This window comes from Myotis myotis, unplaced genomic scaffold (assembly GCF_014108235.1).
Source record: "Myotis myotis isolate mMyoMyo1 unplaced genomic scaffold, mMyoMyo1.p scaffold_m19_p_42, whole genome shotgun sequence".
Classification (NCBI taxonomy): Eukaryota; Metazoa; Chordata; class Mammalia; order Chiroptera; family Vespertilionidae; genus Myotis; species Myotis myotis.
In genome coordinates, this window is record NW_023416349.1 from 700,715 (window position 1) to 722,998 (window position 22,284).

Sequence of the window (22,284 nt, forward strand, 5' to 3'; positions counted from 1 at the left end):
TCATGACCTCGAAGAATCAACCAATGGATATAGATACCTGGACAGACAAATCTCTCTCTTTTTCACTCTCTCTTCCTATGCTTGGATGAGGATTACAAAAATGGAGTTCAAGTGGTGAATTTTAGGTTGTGCATTTTGCCACCATAAGACAATATCTGCAGGAGTTAATCCTCTTAGGGTTCTTTTGTGCTGTCCCTCATCTGGAACAAAGTAGAAAATGTTGGGGGACAATCATAGCTTGATATTTACAACGAATTAAATGCCATGGAATTCCAGGTTGTAAATATTCGTTTTCTGTATTCTCCTATAGAATCATGACCAAACAGTGATTAAAGTTTACCAATGGAATTGCTGTATCTTATCTTTATTTTAAATTGATGATTTGAGAGAGAGAGAGAGAGAAAGGGAAAGAGAGAGATCTGTTGTTGCACTTAGCATTGCATTCATTGGTTGACTTCTGTCTGTGCCCTGACTGGGCATGGAGACTGCAAACTGGCCAAGGGAGACGATGCACTAACCAACTGAGCTACATGGGCGGCCCCTGTATCTTGTCTTGAGGAGAAGCTAAACGCTGATGTTATTATTAAAATAGATTTTGGAGCCTGGCCAGTGGGGCCCAGCTGTTGAGTGTCGACTAATGAACCAACAGATCGCTGGATTGTTTCCTGGTCAGGCACATGCCCAGCTTTCAGGCTCGATCCCCATCGCGGGCCTGCAGGTTCAACTAATTGATGTTTCTCTCTCTCCTGGTCATTCCTCTCTCTCTAAAATCAGTATAATGAAATATTTTTTTAAAAGAAGAATACTAAGGGTGAACTTCCAGTGTATTCAATATGGGACCAGTGAGGGGTGTTTAGCATTGGGTGGGTCAGGAGGTGAAACCCATCTCATTCTCTCCTCTCTTCCCCCCAGAACTGAGGTCCTGTTACCAAGTCCGAGCCCAACTGTCGATCTCCATCAGGAGCTGGCTTCAGGCACGGTTTGCTGCAGTCCCATTGGAGACGTACTCAGGGAATATGGCTACAGACCAGGCATTTTCCAATGGTCATGGGCACCCACAGGGCAGCCTGGGCTGGGAGCTGCCACCGGCCAGACGACCCCAGGGAAACCTCACTGAAGGACAGCACTGGGACTCAGAGAGGGGGCACGTGCTCTTCAGAGCCTTCCAACACTCAGAGGACGCGGACCCCCTCCAGAGCGTGCACACAATGTCTGCGCTCCTCCATCGCTGGCTGAGGCCGGATGTGCTCACCAAGAAGCAGATCTTGGATAAGCTTCTGCTGGAGAAGTTCATGATCTGCATGCCCCGGGAGCTGCAGGCCTTGGTGAAGGAGAGGCGTGTGCAGAGCTTCGAGGAACTGAAGGTCTTGCTGAGAAATAAGGAGAAACCCAGGAAATGGGTGAGTGGGACCCTTCTGATGGGCAGGGGGGAGGGAGGCCGGTGAATGTACACAGCGGCATTCTTTAATTTTCTGTGTTGTATTTTTAAAATATATTTTTGTTGATTTAGGAGAGCGAGGGACACATTTGTAATACCTTAACTAATATAAAGAATTTAAAAAAGAGAGAGAGGGAGGGAGAGAGAGAGAGAAACATCAATGATGAGAGAGAATCATTGATTGGCCCCTCCTGCATGCCTCTGCAGTAAAAATCAAGTCCAAAATCCAGTGGTGTGCCCTGGCCAGTAATCAAATCATGACATCCTGGTCCAAAGGTTGATGCTCAATCACTGAGCCATGGCGGCCAGGCCACATTAGCATTCCTGAGATGGACATCTTAGAACATTTGATCTCTGTCCTGAGGCTCACTTTCCCAATGACCTCAGAAAAACCTCAGGGGGTAGACTTCTCGGTTCCGCCTCACGGGTGGGGAAACCGAGGCACAGACCAGGGGCAGGGACCGCACCTTTCTCTCCCGGGAGCCTCTGCCAATGTTGGGAGACATGTTTGGTTGCCACCATTTGAGAGGTTGCTATTTGATTGATTGATTAAAACAATTCCTTTTTTGTAGAGAGAATGAGGAAGGGCGAGAGAGGGAGACATCCATGTGTTGTTCCACTGAAAGTGTGAGTGTTGAGTGGGACACCTTCAAGGAGTATCATACATCCCGGGTCTTATCTTGTTTAATTTTCTCCCCACAGAAGGTTATCATCTTCCAAGGGCAGAAGTATCTTGAGGAGAATTCTGATGGCCAGAAAGTCGGTGACACAGACCAGGTGTTGGACTTGTCCCTGAAGTCCCGATCCCCCATCAGTCAGACAGGGGTACATCCTGAGAACAGCCAGGAGGTCAAAGGAGAGTTGGGGAACCAGCCAGGAACCAGTGACAGGGTGTGGGGACAGGTGAGTGTGTGATGCCCTGATCTGGGGGACAGGTGGGAGCTGGTACAAGGGGAAGTGGAGACCACAGCAGGGCTTGACGAGTGTACCTGAGGCTGTACCCCCGGCCCAGTGGGGCTTTATGGGGACCACAAGGCGCACCCCCCTTCCCTGGCGCCAGGCCATGGGACCTGAGGCTGTGTCCACGCTTGGCGGGGCTTGACAAGAGTGGGACTGGCCGGGTATGGATCTAGCCCAATGGGGATGGGGCTGGCCAGGGCCGGGTCTGGGTCTCGTGTGTTTTTGAGGCTCACATGGGTGGGTGGATACTTGACTGTTGGTCCCGTGGTGCACCCGAGACTCTGACAGGAGGAAGATTTTCATATACATTTTCCTAATTTTCTTTCATATCTGACACTTCTATTATAGAGAAAGGGCAAAGAGCATATTAAAATATTTCCTCTAAATAATCCCCTTTTAATGTGCACGAATTTTGTGCACTGGGCCACTAATTGGTATATAAAAGAGCCGTAGGTTTCTGGGTGTTAATTTTGTATCCTGCTACATTGCCAAATTCATTTATTAAGTCTAATAGTTCTTTTATGGAGTCTTTGGGGTTTTCTCTGTATAATATCATGTCATCTGCAAACAGTAACAGTTTTACTTCTTCTCCAATTTGGATGCCTTTTATTTCTTCTTCTTGTCTGATCACTATGGCTAGCACTTCCAGTACTATGTTGAATAGGAGTGGTGAAAGAGGGCATCCCTGTCTTGTTTCTGTTCTTACAGGAAATAGTTTTAGTTTCTGCCCATTGAATATGATGTTGGCTGTAGGTTTGTCATATATAGTCTTTATCATGTTAAGATATGCTCTCTCTATTCCCATGTTGCTGAGAGTTTTTATCAAAAATGCATGTTGGATTTCATCAAATGGTTTTTCTGTGTTTTTTATATGATCATGTGATTTTTGTTTTTCAATTTATGTGATGTATCACATTTATTGATTTACACATATTGTACCAGCCTTTCATCCTTAGAATAAATCCCACTTGGTCATGGTGTCTAATCTTTTTAATGTATTGCTGGTTGTGACTTGCTAATATTTTGTTTGATGATTTTAGCATCTATGTTCATCAGGGATACTGGCCTGTAGTTCTCTTTCTTTGTAGTGTCTATCTGATTTTGGAATTAGGGTAATGCTGGCCTCATAAAGAGAGTTTGGAAGTGTTCCTTCCTCTTGGATTTTATGAAATAGTCTGAGGAGTAGGATGTTAATTCTTCTTTGAATGTTTGGTAAAACTCCCCTGTGAAGCCATCTGGACCTGGGCTTTAGTTTGGTGGAAATTTTTTCATTACTGCTTCTATTTGATCAGTTGTTGTTGGCCTATTCAGGTTTTTTGATTCTTCCTGATTTAGTTTCGGAAGATTATATTGTTCTAGGAATTTGTGTATTTCATCCACAGTGTCCAGCTTGTTGACATATACCAGTAGTTGTTCATAGTATTGTCTTACAATCCTTTGTATTTCTGTGGTGTCAGTGGTTACTTCTCTACTTTAGTTGTTCATTTTATTTATTTAGGTCCTCTTCCTTTGTTTCTTGATGAGTCTGGCTAATGGTTTATCAATTTTGATTATCTTGATTTTTTTCTTGTATTGTTGTTTTAGTCTCCATGTTATTTATTTCTGCTCTAGTCTTTATTATTTCCTTCTTTCTACTTGCTCTGGGCTTTTCTTGTTGTTCTTTTTCTAGTTCTTTAGGTTGTAGAGTTAAATAGTTTATTGCTGATTTTTCTTGTTTTTTTGAGGTATGCCTGTAGAGCTATGAACTCCCCAATCAGGGCTGCTTTTGCTGTGTCCCAGAGATTTTGAGGTCCCCAGGCCCAGCACTGGGGTGGGGAGGGCACCTTGAGGTCCCCGGTCATGCCCCACCAGGCAGGGGGCACGGCCTCAGGCTCCCTGGCCCAGTGCTGGGGTGGGGACACAGCCTCAGGTCCCAGCTGTTTAGTATTCGGTGGATCAGCAGGTTAAACGCACCTCATTCTCTGCTCTCTTCCCCCCAGAACTGTGGACCTGTTAACGAGTCAGTCCCTTCTGTCCTAATACATCAGGAGTTGATGTTTCCAGTGAATATGGCTACAGACCTGGCATTTTCTGATGGTCATGGGCACCCCCAGGGCAGCCTGGGCTGGGAGCTGTCACCGGCCAGACCGCCCCTGGGAAACCTCACTGAAGAACAGTTCCAGGATTCTGAAAGGGGGCACGTGCTCTTCAGAGTCTTCCATCATTCCAAGGACGCGGACCCCCTCCAGAGCGTGCGCACAATGTCTGTGCTCCTCCATCGCTGGCTGAGGCCTGATGTGCTCACCAAGAAGCAGATCTTGGATAAGCTTCTGCTGGAGAAGTTCATGATCTGCATGCCCCTGGAGCTGCAGGTCTTGGTGAAGGAGAGGCGCGTGCAAAGGTGCCAGGAACTGAAGGTCTTGCTGAGAAATAAGGAGAAACCCAGGAAATGGGTGAGTGGGACCCTCATGATGGGCAGTGGGGAAGGAGGCCAATAAATGTACACAGCGGCATTCTTTAATTTTCTGTGTTTTATTTTTTAAATATATTTGTGTTGATTTCAGAGCGGGAGGGAGAGAGAGAAACATCAATGATGAGAGAGAATCATTGGTTGGCCTCTCCTGCAAGCCTCTGCAGTAAGAATTGAGCCCACAACCCAGTGGTGTGCCCTGGCCTGGAAACAGTTCGTGACCTCCTGGCTCATAGGTTGAGACCCAACCACTGAGCCATGGCGGCCAGGCTGCATTAGCATTCCTTAGATGGACATCTTTGGACATTGGATCTCTGTCCTGAGGCTCATTTTCCCAATGACCTCAGAATAACCTCAGGGGGTAGACTTGTTGGTTCTGCCTCATGGGTGGGGAAACTGAGGCACAGACCAGGTGCAGGGACGGCGCCTTTCTCTCCAGGGAGCCTCTGCCAATGTTGGGAGACATGTTTGATTGCCACCATTTGGGAGGTTGCTATTTGATTGATTGATTAAAACAATTCCTTTTTTAGAGAGAGAATGAGGAAGGGTGAGAGAGGGTAACATCCATGTGTTTTTCCACTGAAAGTGTGAGAGTTGAGTAGGACACACGCAAGGAGTATGATATATCCCGGGTCTTATCTTGTTTAATTTTCTCCCCACAGAAGGTCATCACCTTGCAAGGGCAGAAGTATCTTCAGGAGAATTCCTATGTCCAGATGGCCGACGAGGAAGTCGGTGAAACAGACTATGTGTTGGACTTGTCCATGAAGTCCCGATTCCCCATCAGTCAGACAGGGGTACATCCTGAGAACAGCCAGGAGTTCAACAGAGAGCCGGGGAACCAGCCAGAAACCAGTGACATGGTGTGGGGACAGGTGAGTGTGTGATGCCCTGATCTGGTGGACAGGTGGGAGCCGGTACAAGGGGACTCGGTGACGGGAGCTGCTACAGCATTTGGGACATTTGACACAGGATAGAAAGGGACCCATGAATGCATCGATGCATTACGCCCATGGGCATTTCTGAACCAATGTGGTCCACAGGCCAATAAAAATCTGATTTTCTTCTAGGCATAATCAGTCGTGAGGAGTGGGGAGAGCGGGGTCCAGAATCGCTTTGCCTCCACCGTTGGAGGCAGCGAGCAGTTGAGATACCGGGAGAGGCAGCTTAGAGAATGAAGACTGAGCTCTGTGGCCTTGGCCTGTGTTGATTAGCAGTTGGAGCATCAGACCCAGGACTGCAGGGCTGTGGGTTTCATTCCCAGTCAAGGGCACATTCTTGAGGTGCAGGTTCCATTCCCTGCCCAGTTGGGGTGATTGCAGGAGTCAACTAGTCAATGTGTCTCTCACATTGATGTCTCTCTCTGTCTCTCTGTATCTCCCTTCCTGGCTCTCTAAAAATCGATGGAAAAAAATATCCTGGGTGAGGATTAACAAGAAAAAGAGGAAGGAGTGTAATGTATGGGCTTGACTTAAGGTGTGATGGGTCCACATAAGGACAGACTTGGGAGTATAGGTGATGGGCTTGGCCCCAAGGAAGTCTAGGCAGAGCCACAAAACTGTGCTGTTAGGTAAGCTGGGGTCTCAGGTCAGGGAGATGGACAGGACGGGGGAAGGAGGGACGGAGCTTCCCACCCCTGGCTTCAGACACGTTTAACACCCCTTGGTTACCCACTGTCAGGGGCAGAAAGTCCTCCCGCCGGCCCACACCCGGGAGAAGCCGTACCAGTGCGACGTCTGCCACAAAAGGTTCGGCCACCGCGGGAACCTCAACGTGCACATGCGCACCCACTCGGGCCTGAGACCCTACCTGTGTCCCCATTGCCACCTGGCCTTCCGCTACCTGGGGACCTTTAAGCGCCACCAAAGGACACATGTCAAGGAGGCGCCCCAGGTCCCTTCTGACTCAGAAGGAAAGTAACGGGTCTCCTGTGGTGCAACCATGGTCTATGAGCACTTAGTCAGACGGGGGTCTATGAATTAGAATTGGGGTCCTTGAGTAATTACTCATGTTTCCTATTGGCCCCATACTCTGTGTCAGTCTTGCTGTTTCAATAAATATTTGATGGTTCAACCCTTATTCCTTGTTTGTCCTCTGTTGTCCTTTATTTTATGTAAAATAGGGAGGTCCCAGGAGAGTGGCCAGATGCCCTACAGAATACCCAGTGCCATGTGGATGTCAGATACATCACAATTTTTATTTTCTAAAAAATACATATATTTGTATTGATTTCAGGGCAGAAGGCAGAGGGAAGTGAGAGATGGACACATCAATGATGAGAGAATCATGGATCAGCTGCCTCCTGCACGCCCCCTACTGGGGATGGAGCCCGCAACCCGCACATGTGCCCTTGAATGAAATTGAATCTGGGACCCTTCAGTCCATAGGCCAAAGCTCTATCCACTGAGCCAAACCAGCCAAACTACTGTTTAGATGTGTTCTGAATTATTCCTTTATCTGACATTGACATTTTCACTGAGCACTGTGGAGAGAGAAAGAGAGAGAGAGAGAGAGAGAGAGAGAGAGAGAGAGAGAGAGAGAGAGAGAGATTGGTTGCTCCCTGTAGGCACCGGGACCGAGGATTGGTCCAGGCTTGTACCAGGACTGAGAATGGAACCGGCAGCCTTTTGCTGCACAAGATGATTTTCCCGGAGTTGGTGGCCACACCCAGAGATAAGGGTTTGCCAGGTGTGGGGTGTGGCTGCCCAGGGGGTTCTCCTGTTTGGCGGATTCTGCTGGTCAGAGCTCTCTGGTTGCCCAGTGTGGTAACCGTGCTGGCTGCTCAGGGGTGTCCCGGCTTCCCTGGCTCCTCCCCTGCCCTTCGAGGTAGGGAATGGGGCTCGTTGTACCAGGGACAGACATGAGGCTCAGACAAGTCAAGTCACTTTCCCAAGCTTGCACAGCTCTCAGATAGCCAGATGGAAACCCAGGCATCTGGACTCGGGGCCTGTTTGCTTAACCATCAGGCTTCCCAGTGGCTGTCAGAGTGGGGACCGGGGTTGGCTCCCAGGTCAGGTGTGTGGGAGGGAGCGGCTGGTTCCTGCTTCTCCCCCCTGAACTGACTCACTCACCTGCATCTCATCTTCGTCTCCTACTGGGCAGCTAAGATATAGCTTTTATAGCTTTTAAAGTGAAAATCCAGTGACTTAAACTCCCAGCAGGACAACAGCAAAATCACACTCGCAGAGGCCCCTGTCTCAGGTCCTTCCTCGCCCCTCCTGGGTCCAGCCACTCGGGCCCGCTCCTTCCTGTGGCCTTGGGTCCCTCTCCAGGCATCGCCATCCGGAGTCACCCAGGCCCCCAACTGGGCCCCTCCTCACAGCCCTTCCCTCACTCCTCAAACTCCACTGCCCACCCCCAAATGCCCTCTTCATCCCATCTCCCTCCTTTTTTTTTTTCCCCCCTCCTTCTTTTTAATACATTTTTATTGATTTCAGAGAGGAAAGAAGAGAAACATCAATGATGTTAGAGAATCATGGACCGGCTGCCTCCTGCACGCCCCTCAGTGGGGATCGAGCCCAGACCCCAGGCAGGTGCCCTGACGGGGAATTGAACCGTGAGCTCCTGGTTCCTGGTTTGACGCTCAGCCACGGAGCCACACCAGCTGGGCTCACCCTCCCCGACCCACCTATTGTAGATGGAGCGCTACATGGACATGCTCCCATATCTGGGAGCTACATGACCATTCCAAAACCAGATCATGGTCATGTAGCTCCCAGATATGGGAGCATGGAAGGTGGATTTTTTTTTTTTTTTTTCTTTTTGAGTCCTCACCCCAGGCTATTTTCCCATTAATTTTTAGGGAGAGTGGAAGAGAGATGGCCACACCGATGGGTTGTCTCCTACATGAGCCCTGACCAGGGCCCGGGCCGGGGAGGAGCCTGCAACCGAGGTACGTGCCCTTGACTGGAATTAAACCGGGGAACCTCTGGTCCGCAGGCCGACGCGCTACCCACTGAGCAACCGGCCGGGGCCGCTCCTTTAAAATCCGATTCATGGTTGTAACCGGTTTGGCTCAGTGGATAGAGCGTAGGTCTGCAGACTGAAGGGTCCCAGGTTCGATTCCGGTCAAGGGCACGTCTCTTGGTTGCGGGCACATCCCCAGTGGAAGGTGTGCAGGAGGCAGCTGATCCATGTTTCTCTCTCATCCATGTTTCTAACTCTCTCTTTCCCTTCCTCTCTGTAAAAAAATCAATAAAATATATTTTTTAAAAAAATCCAACTCATGGCCATGCGCAGCCTGGTTTCCGCATCTGCTGGTGCCCGTCTTCCTCCTCTTGCCCTGGGGCGTCAGCCTCGAGTGCGGCGGGACAGGGGCTTCCTGTCGGCTCGCGGCTCTTCCCGGGCCGCCTGGCCCGACCACCAGGGGCCCCTGGGTCGGTGAAGAACAAGGTCCGGCCCAGCTCTCCGCGGGGCGGCCGTCCCTGCGCGGTGGTGACCCGTGACTGGCGGCTGCTGGAGGCGGCCCTGCCGCGCCCGCTCCCGGAGCCCTGCGCGCCCCGGACCAGCCCGGCCCGGTCTGCAGGCGGTGGAGGCCGGGTCGCAGACCAGGTGGGTCCTGCTTGGCGGGAGCTCACTGCCCTCTCCTCCTCCCTCACGCCGTGGGGTCACCCCTGAGAGCATCGCAAGCCCTGAGTTCCGAGCCATCGGAAGCGGGTGGGCCAGCGCAGCTGGACCTGGAGGGTGAGGGGGGTCGAGGAGGACACGGCTTCGGGGTGTGTTTGGAAGTGGGGACTGAGATGGATTCAGGGACCAGGTGAGGGCGGCACAGGCTGCTCCCATCACTCACCCGAGGGCCGGATACGAGAGGGGGTGCAGAGGCGGAGGAACTACAGAGCCCCTGGCCAGACCCCAAGGAGGTGGGACAGAAGGACCACCCCCGGGGCCACTACACGCCCTCTACCCCCCCTCCCCCCCCCCCCCCCCCCCCCCCGGCCAGGCCCGCACAGACCTCTGGGAGCAACAGCCTAGCTCCCGGCCACAGCCCTTTCCCTGCCTCAGAGAGGGACGTGGGGTGCCCTGCTCCTGGGGGCCCCAGCGGGTGTGGGTACCGCCCACGGGTGGAAATGGGGGAGCCTTCACCTCCATCACCTCTCACCGGGTCCCCTCTCTAGACTCAAGGGCAGGAACGGCTGTCCCAGGAGCTGGTGGGTTCCCGAGAGCCCCTCCCCGAGCCCCCCCCCCCCCAATCCCCGCGAGGGTGGCGCCCCCACAGAACCCAGGACCGGGCTGGCACCTCATCAGTGACTTTATTTCTGGGCAGATGCTGGTGAATTGTTTCCACGCGCTTCTCAGAGCCGGCATCTCGGTCCCCCTCCTGCCTTCCCGGGTCGCAGACCACGGAGCCTGCTGCCGGGCCCCTCCCCTGCCTTCAGCCGCCCCTCTGCCCAAGGGGCCCACCCGCGCTCCTCTCCTGGGCCCCTGGCCCGCCTCGTTGCCCCCCCACCCCCATAGGGTGTGTGCCGGAGGGAGGGGGGGCAGGGGACTATGCGGAGGCCCCTTCCACGGGGGGTTTTGGGGGGCGGGTGGGGGTCAGGAGGGGTGGGCGGAGGGGAGATCTGGGTGCCTGGACTTCTCACTGCCCTTTGGGAACTGGGACAAAATTCAGAAGAAAAACACACGCTACTTTGAACTCAGGAAAAAGGTCAAGTCCACTCGGAACAGAGGCTCCCCCAGCCCCAACCTTGGGCAGCTCCGCCCGCGCACCCCCGCCCCGGCCCCACCTCCAGGGAAAGCGGGGTTTGGGGCAGAAACAGCTGGGAAGGACCCCAGGACGTTGGGGTACAGGGCGGCGTAGACCAGGGAGGAGCCAGGCGGGGCGGGAGGAGGCGGCGGGCGGCACCAGGGCGGGCGGCTACCCCAGCGGCCACGGCGGGAAGGGCCCCCCGCCCTCGGGGCCCGGCGCCCCGGCTGCGCCCGCCGCCGCCGCGCGGCCGTGGATGCGCTGGTGGCGCAGCAGGTGCTCGCGGCGCCCGAAGCCCTTGCCGCACTGCCAGCAGGCGAAGGGGCGCGCGCCCGAGTGCGTCTTGCGGTGGCGCACCAGGTGCTCGCGCCAGTAGAAGGTCTTGCCGCACTCGCAGCAGGCGTGCGGCCGCTCGCGGGCCGGCAGGGGGCGCAGCGCGGGCCCGGGACACGCGGGGCCGCCGGGGTGCGTGCCGCGGTGGCGCCGCAGGTGCTCCTTGCGCCGGAAGGCCTTGCCGCACTCGGGGCAGGCGTGCGGCTTCTCGGCCGAGTGGCTCTGCCGGTGGCGCAGCAGGTGCGCCGGCTTCAGGGCCGTCTTGCCGCACTCGGGGCAGGACACGGTGCCCGCGGCGGCGGCCAGGAGGGCGGGCAGGTCGGGCGCGGGCAGGGCCGGCGGGGCCAGCGGGGGGCTGCCCGGCTCCTGCTTGTAGGGGCGCGTGGCCTGGGCGTCCCCGACGGCCGGCTCCTCAGCCCCGGGGACCGCGTCTCCTGCGGGGCAAAGGCGCAGTCAGGCAGCGGGCAGGGCCGGGCAGGGAGGGCCGGGGTGATGGCCGTGTCGGGGCAGGAAGGGCAGCGCTGGGGAAGGGGGCTCTCTCATTCATTCATCCCGGTGGCTCCCACTGCAGTGCCTGCTGCAGAGTCAGTGCCTGCTACACAGACGTGCAAATGGGTATGTGTGTGTGGGGGGGGGGGGGGGGCTAGAGAGGGACAGGGAGTGGTACAGGTCACAGAAGAGACGTGGAAGGGCAAAGCCATGGATGGACAGCAGGTCAGCGGGTAGGTGGAAGAATGGAGGAGAAAATTGGTGGATGAATAAATGCGAGGGGAGGGAGGGAGGGATGTTAGATGAATGGATCAGTGAATGGAGATGACTGGTGGGTGGATGGATGGATTATGGATGGATTATGGATGGTAGGTAGATAGTACAGATGGGTGGCTGGATAGGTGGTTAGATGGACAGATGATGGAAGGGTAGGTGTGGATGGATGAATAGACTGATGGTAGGTAGATGGAGGGTAGACAGATGGGTGGTTGGATAGGTGGGTGGGTGGATGAACGGATGATGGATGGGTAGGTAGGTGGATGGAGGGATGATGGATGGATAGGTGGGTGGATGGATTATGGATGGTAGGTAGATGGAGGGTAGACAGATGGGTAGGTGGGTGGATGGATGGATGATGGATGGGTAGGTGGGTGGATGGGTAGAAGATGGAAGGGTAGGTGGATGGATAAATGGACTGATGGGAGGTAGATGGGAGGGTAGACAGATGGGTGGCTGGATAGGTGGGTGGATGGATGGATGATGGGTGGGTAGGTCCCTGCCCTGTGACCCTCCCCGGGTCCTCCCTGCTCTGACCTCCATCTGCTGCCTCCACATTCGACCGTGAGATGACCCTCAAGCTGCTCTGTTAGGACCACAGCCCTCTCCCAGGACCGGATTAGCGTTCTGCTGTGCTGGCTGTCCCAGCTCTCTGCTCCATCACCCCTTCTCCCACTGCTTCACCTGACTTCCCTTCCTCACCATCACGCGTGTGGCCTGGACGGGGCCGGCTCCAGTCCCAGCTACGTGTGCCAGGCCTGGGCTCAGGATGGGGTGCTGTCCCGCTGGCCACAGAGCCCAGGTCGGGAAGAACATGACCAAGCCGGAACCAATGAGACATGACGTGGGGACTCCGTGCAACCAGCTGAGGGTGTGGGCGCCAAGGCCTGGGTCAGACTGCCTGGTGCCAGGCTGCCTTTGCCGGCACCCAATCTCGGTGAGTTACCCATGTCTGCACGTGTCGGCAGCTACAGAATGTGGGCACTGCCATGCATCTCTGGGGCTGTGGTGGGATTTCAGCTCTCGGGCCAGAACTAACCCTGGGCATGTTACCAGCGGGCGCTCTTGTCCAGCTTACCCCCCTCCACTTTGCCCTCCAGGGCGGGGCCCAGCACAGGGTCTGGGGCCTCTCGCAAGGAGGCCAGGGATGCCCACTGAGAAATGAGTGAGGAGCAGGAGGGGGACCCCGCGCTGGGCTGGGGAGAAAGCTGTGGTGCGGGAAGGGTCGGCTGCTCACCTAGAGCCATCATGCCACCGTCTTCCTTTTGGAGGCCGACCCCGGAGCCTTCCATCACGTCCCGAGGGGCCCGCATCGCTGGTCCCTGAAACGAGACACCACGTTCTGAGTTGAGACGCCTAAGTGATGGCCTTGATTTTTCACCCCCTCTGTCCCCGCTTCACCTTCCACCACTCACTGAGTCCCGTCACCACCTCTGATCCAAGCTGGCTGCTGTGCCGGGTGGTGCTCGCTCAGTCACCCCACATGAGGCCCATGAGGGCGCCCCCTCACACCCTCCAGTCCCAGCCTTCAGGGGACAACAGCCTCAGCCGACATCTTAGCTGCAGCCTCCTGAGACGTGGCGCCACACCCATTGCAAGATCCCAACCCACAGAGATTGCGTGAGATGCTACATGTTTATTTTTAAACCACTATGGTTTGGGGCAACCTGTTACACAGCAACAGCTGACCGATACACCTGCTTTGAATAGTGCACTAGCTGCTGCTGTTGCTTTTTTGTTTCATTTTTTAATGGAAGGGAGAGGGAGAGACAGAAACATCAGCGATGAGAGAGAACGACTGATCAGGCTGCCTCCTGCACGCCCTCCACTAGGGACAGAGCCTGCAACCGGGGCATGTGCCCTGACCAGGAATCGAACCGTGACCTCCTGGCTCAACCACTGAGCCCCACCGGCCAGGCTGCCTTAGCTTCTTCTTATTGCCCTTCGCAAACTCTGTGACAAAATGGGGTGTCTGCCTTCCACAGTTTAACCTGAGCCCCCACCCCGGCTTCTGCTCACACAGCTCCAGTCCGCTCTGCCCTTTCTCTGCCAGAGCCCAAGGTGGGTGGCCGCACACAAAACTATGTTTGTTGGCCCTCTAAGAGGGTGCCTGCATTCCCAACCCTCTCCCTGGTGGGCAGCAACCCTGCTGCTTTTCACAGCCAGATGGTACACGGACACCATTCTCCCTTCTGGTGCTCTGGGTTGGGGAGCCCAGCCTGGGGTTTTGACCCCAGAGTTCTCAGTGGTAACCCCCCTCCCATGGCGAGATATCCCCCCAGAACGTCATCTGCTGTCTTTGGGAGCCCGGTCAGCCCTTGTGCGCCTGTGCACCTCCTACCAGCCTCTAGGCCAGTGGTTCTCAACCTTCCTCACGCCGCGACCCTTCCATACAGTTCCTCATGTTGTGCTGACCCCCAACCATAATATCATTTTCGTTGCTACTTCATCACTGTAATTTTGCTACTGTTATAAATCGTCATGTAAATATCTGCTATGCAGGATGTATTTTCATTGTTACAAATTGAACATAATTAAAGCACAGTGATTAATCACAAAAAAACAATATGTAATTATGTATGTGTTTTCCGATGATCTTAGGCGACCTCTGTCAAAGGGTCATTCGACCCCCAAAGGGGTCGCGACCCACAGGTTGAGAAACGCTGCTCTAGGCGGTCTCCACTTCCCGTCCTCGTTATCAGGGTTCTGTCCGGCTCGTCTTCGGTTGCTTATCGGGGTGGTTTGTCTATATTTTGGCTATAATTCGTTTGGTCCTGGGAGCATGTCCATGTAGCTTCCACGTACTCTGCCACCATTTTGGAATTCCTCAGAGCGCGCATCCTGACAGGTTTATTGTGGCCGAACAGGCGTAAAATAAATGTGTACATTCGCGGCATATAATCCAGTGAGTTTCAACGTAGGTGTCGGCTCAAGGAACCAACAGTGCAGTCGAGGTGGGGAGCGCACCCCGGCCCCCGAAGTCCCTGTGCGCAGGCACCATCTCCCCGTCTCCAATCTGCAGCCACTGATGCGGTTTCCACCACTTCAGAGCGGGTTTCATTTCCCGGAACTTTAGATTGCACCCTTTCGGGGTCTGGCTTCTCTCCTTCAGTAGAATTCTTTGGCCGTGAGGATACGGGCCTACGGACTCCTTTTCTTGTACCGTCTTCGGTTTTGGTATTGGGGTCATGCTGGCCCCGCAGAATGAGTGGGAAACGGCCCCTCCTCTCTCTCCAGGTGCTGGAAGAGTCTGTGTGGAGTTGCTGTCCTTTCTCCCCGACGTCCCCGAGGCATGCCTGGATGGAGGGGTTGAGGCGAGGGGGGCAGGAACTGGCCTGTCTGGTACCCCCAGTGCCGATCCTTTATACATAACAGTTTCATTGAGCTACGATTCACATGCCACAGAATTCACCCACTTAAAACCACGATTCCAACCGTCACTGCAATCCATTTTAGGATATCTTCATCACCCCCCAAAATAAATATCGAACCCATCCAGCTACTTCCTGTCTTCATGGACTTGCTGATTCAGGGCGTTTCACCTAAACGCGATCCTGCAGGACCCTGCTGACTGGTGTCACTTTTTCACACGATGTTTTCACTGTCCATCTGTATCGCAGCACGTCAGTCCATTCCTTTTCATGAACAAGTAATATTCCGCTGTGGCCCTGACCGGTTTGGCTCAGTGGACAGAGCATCGGCCTGCGGACTGAAAGGTCCCAGGTTCGATTCCGGTCAAGGGCATGTACCTTGGTTGGCTGCACATCCCCAGTGGGGGGTGTGCAGGAGGCAGCTGATGGATGTTTCTCTCTCATCGATGTTTCTGGCTCTCTGTCCCTCTCCCTTCCTCTCTGTAAAAAATCAATAAAATATACATTTTAAAAAATAATACTCCACTGTGTAGCCGTTCCTCATTTGGTTGATCCGCTCCCCAGCCGAGTGCACGTGGGCTGTCCTCACTGTTCGGCTACTCCGACTGCCGCTGGCCTGCCATCACTCATCCAGATGTGCACAGGTTTGGAGCAGATGTTTTCATTTCTACTGGTGTTCCCCCAGGAGTGCGGCCTCCCACGGCACAGTGAATCCCCACTTAGGTTCCGTGACTTTAAGCAAAACGTGTAAGAAAACCAATTTTACCAGAGACCAACGGATACACACAAGAGTTCAGTCCTGTAGCATCTCATCCGTGTCGAACGAAACGGCGTGAGTCCCGGACCCGCTGCAGTCCCACGTCTCACCTTTTGGGGGACCCGCCAGACTGCTTCCCACCGCAGCTGCCCCATTTTACATTCCCGCCACCACTGAAGCGGGTCCGGCTCCTGGTACCTCCTATACCAGACGCCGAGTGGACGGATGGACGGATGAAGGTCCAACCGTCTGCCTCGCCCTGAGGAGAATCTGGCACAGGAGCGTGCAGGTGCCCGGCAGGGGTTTTCCATGAGGCCGACCCGCTTGTGGGACCCCCAGTGAGTTACCTCCCCCACCCCGGCAGTTCTGAGGGGGCTGGCGGCACATGGTCTCACCCCAAGTCCCCACTCAGACAGGTGTGTGGAGACCTCCCCAGCTCCCCGGTCAGCACGTCTGAGAGCGGAGGCCCGTGAGCTCCCCGGCAATTCTTGGGCACACTCCAGCCTCAGCACCTCCACTTCTGGGAGGACCCCACAGGCGTCCCGGGCTCTCTGGTGTGGGGTGACAGCCACAGACGCTGGACTGCGCAGAGGCTGAGCACCGCCCACAAAGACAATGGACAGAGCGGCCACAGGTGCTCAGGGACTGGAAGCGGGAATCTAGAGCCACGGCACGTGGGTTCTACTCCACCCCCGTCCCCTAACTGGCTGTGTGACTTTGGGCAAGTTGCTTGACCTCTCTGAGCCTCGTAGCTTCCTCTGTGAAAGAGAGAGGACAATCATACCCAGGCCCGACCCCACAGGTTGGCGTGGGGTCAGATAGGCTGTGCTAACAGTGGGATTCATGGGGGGCTGTTAGCCAAGCCCTATCAGCTCAACCTCCAGAAGGAGTGGGGATTGAGGTCAGGCGCAGGCGGTCCGCCGTGTCGACGTGCCCAACCCCCAACAAAAGCCCTGGACTCCAAGCTCGGGGAGCTTCCCTGATGGGCAACACTTGGTGGTGTCCGCCGGAGAGGGCACGGGAAGCTGTGTGCATGGGGCTCCCCTGGACCCTGCCCGGCACCGCCTCCCTGAGCTAACCCTTCCACGTGGTCAACCATGACCCTGAGCAGTGATGGCGAACCTATGACACGCGTGTCAGAGGTGACACGCGAGCTCATTTTTTTGGTTGATTTTTCTTTGTGAAATGGCATTTAAGTATATAAAATAAATCTCAAAAATATAAGTCTTTATTTTACTATGGTTGCAAATATAAAAAATTTCTATATGTGACACGGCACCAGAGGTAAGTGAGGGTTTTTCAAAATGCTGACACGCCGAGCTCACAAGGTTCACCATCGCTGACCGTGAGCATGGCGGCTTTACGACCTGAGTCCTCCTGCGGGAGGGCTGTCAGAGTAAGGGTGACCCCCGGATCCCCACTGAGTGTCCCAGCGGGCTGCCCCCTTCAACCATACCCCTGGGCCCTAGCCGGTTTGGCTCAGTGGACAGAGCATCGGCCTGGGGACCAAAGGGTCCCGGGTTCGATTCCAGCCAAGGACATGCACCTCGGTTGCAGACTCCTCCCCGGCCCACGCCCTGGTCAGGGCGCGTACAGGAGGCAACCAATCGATGTCTTCCTCTCACATCGGTATTTCTCCCTGTCTTTTCCTCTCTCTTCCACTCTCTCTAAAAATCAATGGGAAAATATCCTCAAGTGAGGAATAAAAAAAGTTAATAAACAAAGAAAGAAAGAAAGAAATGGTACCACCGGCCTGAGGCTCCCACCGACAGCGCCCCCACTCTCCGTCACACCCTTGGTCCCCAGGCTGGGGAAACTGGTTTGCTCACTTATATACGGAATGTCACTCCCACAGGCCGCCTGGAGAGCCGGGGGGAAGGCTGTGGGGCGGGCCTGTCCACGCACAGGGAGGTGGCAGCGGAGGGAGGCGGGCGGGGCAGGGTCCCCCCCCCACCCCCCCACCCCCCCACCCCTCCCCCAGCCGCGCTCACCCAGAGCTCCTCCAGCAGCGCCAGCGCCTCCTCGCCGCTCTGGGGCCGCCGGCTGCACACCCATGCCTGGATGTCAGCGGGGAAGGCGCTCAGGAACTGCTCCAGCACCAGCAGCTCCAGCATCTGCTCCTTGGTGCGCACCTCGGGCTGCAGCCAGTCCCGGCACAGGGCGCGCAGCAGGCCCAGCGCCTCCCGGGGGCCCGGGGCGTCGCCCAGGTGGAAGTGGCGGAAGCGGTGCCACGGAGAGTCCAGGACCAGGCCCTCGATGGCCTGGCCCTCCTGCTTCACGGGCTGGGGGGACGGGATCTCCATGGGGGCGTGCGAGCCCTGGGAGGGGGGGACAACAGCACCTGTGGGGAGGGACATCCAGCACGGTGAGCACACAGCCCAGCTTTTCCAGGACCCTCTGCCACCTCCCGCTGTGAGGGGGCGAGAGCAGGGGTGCAGGTGCACACCCCAGCGTCCCCGCTTAAAAGCAGAGTGACTGCTCTAACTGGTTTGGCTCAGTGGATAGAGCGTCGGCCTGCGGACTGAAAAGTCCCAGGTTCGAGTCCGGTCAAGGGCATGTACCTTGGTTGCGGGCACATCCCCAGTAGTAGGTGTGCAGGAGGCAGCTCATCGATGTTTCTCTCTCATCGATGTTTCTAACTATCTCTCTCTCTCCCTTCCTCTCTGTAAAAAATCATTAAAATATATTTAAAAATATATATATCCCCTGGTGAGGATTAAAACAAAACAAAACATACTGTTAGCCCTATCCGGTTTGGCTCAGTGGATAGAGCCTCAGCCTGCGGAATGAAGGGTCCCAGGTTCGATTCTGGCCAAGGGCACATGCCCAGGTTGCACTTCTGATCCCCAGTAGGGGGCGTGGTGCAGGAGGCAGCCAATCAATGATTCTCTGTCATCATTGATGTTTCTATCTCCCTCTCCCTTCCTCTCTGAAATCAATAAAGAAATATATATAGTTTTAAAAACCATACTGTTCTTAATGTCACCCCAATAAATTCAATAAACCCTAGCCCAAGCCCTAACCCTAGCCCCTCACCCTAAAAATAAATTCAATAAAAACTTAAATAAATGTTGAACCTCCTTCCACTAGGTGCCAGTAGTACCGCCCCAGTTCTGACAACCAAACCTGTCTACACACATTGCCACACGTCCCCTGGGGACAAATATTTACTCAGAGCACAAGGGCTCCCAGCAAGTCTCTGCCCCGCCCCTGACCAGCGAGCTGTCCTTGGACAAGGGGCACCGCACCTTCGACAGCCCTCGCCTCCGTTCCTGGGTCTAAAATCACACACACTCAAGAGAGGCAGTAAAAATCCAAGCTTCTGTCCCGATCCTCCACGGTTGTGGGTTCGACTCCCGGTCAGGGCACATACAAGACTCCACCAATGGCCCTGGCCGGTTGGGCTCAGTGGACAGAGCGTCGGCCTATGGACCAAAGGGTCCCGGGTTCGATTCCGGTCAAGGGCACGTACCTTGGTTGAAGGCTCTTCCCCGGCCAGGGGCGTGCAGGAGGCAGCCAATGGATGTGTTTCTCTCACATTGGTGTGTCTCTCTGTCTCTCCCTCTCTCTTCTACTTCCCTAAGAATCGATGGAAAAATATCCTCAGGTGAGGAACAACAACAAAATCAGCCAGTGAACGCATGAATAAATGGAACAACAAATCAGTATTTCTCTCTTTCCCTTCCTCTCTCTAAAAATCAATCAATAAAAACTTTAGCCCCAGCCAGTTTGGCTCAGTGGATAGAGCATCCACCTGCGGACTGAAAGGTCCCGGGTTCGATTCCGGTCAAGGGCACATGCTCAGGTTTCGAGTTAGATCCCCAGTGGGGGGCGAGCAGGAGGCAGCCAATCAGTGATTCTCTCATCACTGATGTTTCTATCTCTCTCTCCCTCTCCCTTCCTCTCTGATTACCAGTAGGGAGTGTGCAGGAGGCAGCCGATCCATGTTTCTCTCTCATCGATGTTTCTAACTCTCTATCCCTCTCCCTTCCTCTGTAAAAAATCAATAAAATATATTAAATGTATATATATATATAAAATGAAATTTTTAAAGTATTTATTTAAAAAAATAATAAAAATTTAGAATTAAATGCATGCACTTGTTTTGTTAATAGCGGCATCCCCCCGTCCTTACACCCCCCCCCCTCCCCACAACTCACAAAGTCTCAGTAACATAAGTGACTAACTGGTTGGGGGCTTGCTTCACCCAGGTGCTGTGCTCAGCGCCTTCGTTTCCTTACAGCTTGAATTATCTTTTAAATCGTATTTACTAATTTGAAAGAGGAGAAAGGGAGAGAGAGAAACATCGATTTGTTGTGCCGCTTATGGATGCATTCGTTGGTTGATTCTTTTTTATATATATATATTTTTATTGATTTCAGAGAGGAAGGGGGAGAGAGATAGAAACATCGATGATGAGGGAGAATCATGGATCGGCTGCCTCCTGCACACCCCCACACTGCGGTCGAGCCTGCACCGGGACATGTGCCCTTGGTGGGAATCGAACCTGAGACCCTTCAGTCCACAGGCTGACGCTCTATCCACTGAGCAACACCAGCCAGGGCCATTGGTTGATTCTTGCATGTGCCCTGACCAGGGATGGAACCCACAACCTTGGTGTAATCAAGGCCACCAGCCCAGGGCCTCACAAGCACCTACTAGAACATGCATTTAAAATCTCGCTACACCCTGACCGGTGTGGCTCAGAGGATAGGCCTGCGGACTGAAGGGCCCCGGGTTCGATTCCGGTCAAGGGCATGGACCTTGGTTGCGGGCACATCCCCAGTAGGGGGTGTGCAGGAGGCAGCTGATCGATGTTTCTCTCTCATCCATGTTTCTCTATTCCTCTCCTCCCTTCCTCTCTGTAAAAAAAAAAAAAATCAATAAAATATATATTTTTTTAAAATAAATAAATAAAAATAAAAACCTAGCTACAAATTGGAATAGGCATTAAAATAAGCAGCAGCCGGGCCGGCGTGGCTCAGCGGGTGAGCTCTGACCTCGGAACCAGGAGGTCGGGGCTCCATCCCCAGTGGGGGGCGTGCAGGAGGCAGCCGATGCATGGTCCTCTCTCATCACCGATGTTCCTATTTCTCTCCCTCCCTCTCCCTTCCTCTCTGAAATCTATAAAAGTAAATATATATTTAAAAGTCAGGAAATAAAGGACAGTGGCTGGAGGCTGCCGGGGTGGCCTCGGGTGACAAGAGCAACCAGCTAAGGGGGGCTGGGGGGCGGGACACACTCCTCCGAGAGAGAGACCCAGAAACCCCCCGGAACCTGCTCAACTGCTCACAGTGCGCGGAAAGGGCGCCCGGAAGGACCCACCTGCACCCGGTCCAGGTGGGGACCATGCCTGCCCCTAAGCCCCGCCCCCAAGCCTTTCCCACGGGTCCCAGCCTCGTCCCTACGGCCCCGCCCCCACCCCTCCCCCAGCCGGCCCCCTCCCCCAGCTGGCCCCCTCCCCCCACCCCTCCCCTCACTTCCAAGGCCCCCCCACTCCACTCCCTCAGCTTCCACCTCTTTCCTGCGCACCACCCCCCACTTACCAACCCTCCCCCTCCCGCTCGCTCTCCCCTCCCCCTCCCCCACCGCGCCCCCCTTTTATCTTCTCCCCACAACAATCCCTCCCGCCCTCCCTTCACCGGCCCCCAGCACCCCGCACTCCAAAGCTCCAACCACCTCCCCCCAATCCCGCCCTCAGAGTCCCCTCACTCACCTCACTCTCTCCGGCGCGGCCCCCCCAAGCCCCCCTGACCTCCGCGCACATGCGCACAAAGCTCACCGGGACTCCATGCCCCGGCAGGCTTTGCGCCAAACTCTTCCGTCCTGCCCTCCCCCCCCACCACTCCCGGGGACCTAGTGGTCCGCGACGCCTGACGCACCGCCCCCAGCCCCACGGGCCTCGCCGGCACTACGTTTCCCAGGGGGCCGCGCGGCCAGCGAGGCTTCCCATTGGCTCCCTCCTTGGTGACCCGCTCACGTCTGTCCCCCCCCGCCCCCCCGAACGGCCCCGCCAGCGCTAGAAATACACTTCCCAAGATGCACCGAGAGCTACGCCAATATGGCGTCGCCTGGCGCGCCAGGCTGCGGACTACATTTCCCAGAAGGCAGTCGGGGCCTCCCATTGGGTCGCGCGCCGAAGCCGAGCGTGCGCAGACGTGCGGACGGGGGGGGGGGGTGACCCGAGGAGTGCCGAGGGAGGGAGGAGGCGGAGCCGTGGTGGCGTCGTCGTGGAGACGGAGGAGACCGGACGCTGCCGGGCACTTGGGAAATGGGGCCCTTGGGTCGAGGAACCGGCGGACCAAGAAGGAGGAGGGGCCCGGACCGAAGCTCAGCGCCAATCCCGGCGTGCTCCGTGCGTCTCCTTGACAACGGGTGGCCTCTCACCCCTCCCCCACCGGGCGGACCTCAGAAGGTCCCGGTCCTTGCGGGTCCGGACGTGACCCTGACGCCCTGGCTGGGCTCTGTCTGCGCGAACCTGATCCACAGCCTCAGTTTCCCCTCCGCGAATCCGGGAGGGGCCCTCCT

General features: G+C 55.2%; 1 protein-coding gene across 3 annotated transcripts; it reads right to left on the minus strand.

The window, feature by feature from the left end:
• Positions 1 to 10,343: 10,343 nt before the first annotated feature.
• Positions 10,344 to 21,667, minus strand: ZNF444 (zinc finger protein 444). 3 transcript variants are annotated; one of them, XM_036306600.1, is made up of 4 exons: positions 21,539 to 21,667; positions 17,748 to 18,097; positions 12,866 to 12,950; positions 10,344 to 11,297 (listed from the first exon to the last, which is right to left on the minus strand). In XM_036306600.1, exons 2-4 carry the CDS (start codon positions 18,057 to 18,059, stop codon positions 10,702 to 10,704), a joined length of 993 nt encoding a protein of 330 aa, XP_036162493.1. In that variant the 5' UTR covers positions 18,060 to 18,097; positions 21,539 to 21,667; the 3' UTR covers positions 10,344 to 10,701. The 3 variants fall into 3 exon arrangements, with proteins under 3 accessions (XP_036162493.1, XP_036162491.1, XP_036162490.1); XM_036306598.1 differs by lacking the exon at positions 21,539 to 21,667 and adding an exon at positions 18,494 to 18,549; XM_036306597.1 differs by having other exon boundaries at positions 10,345 to 11,297; positions 21,473 to 21,657.
• Between the last annotated feature and the right edge of the window lie 617 nt (positions 21,668 to 22,284).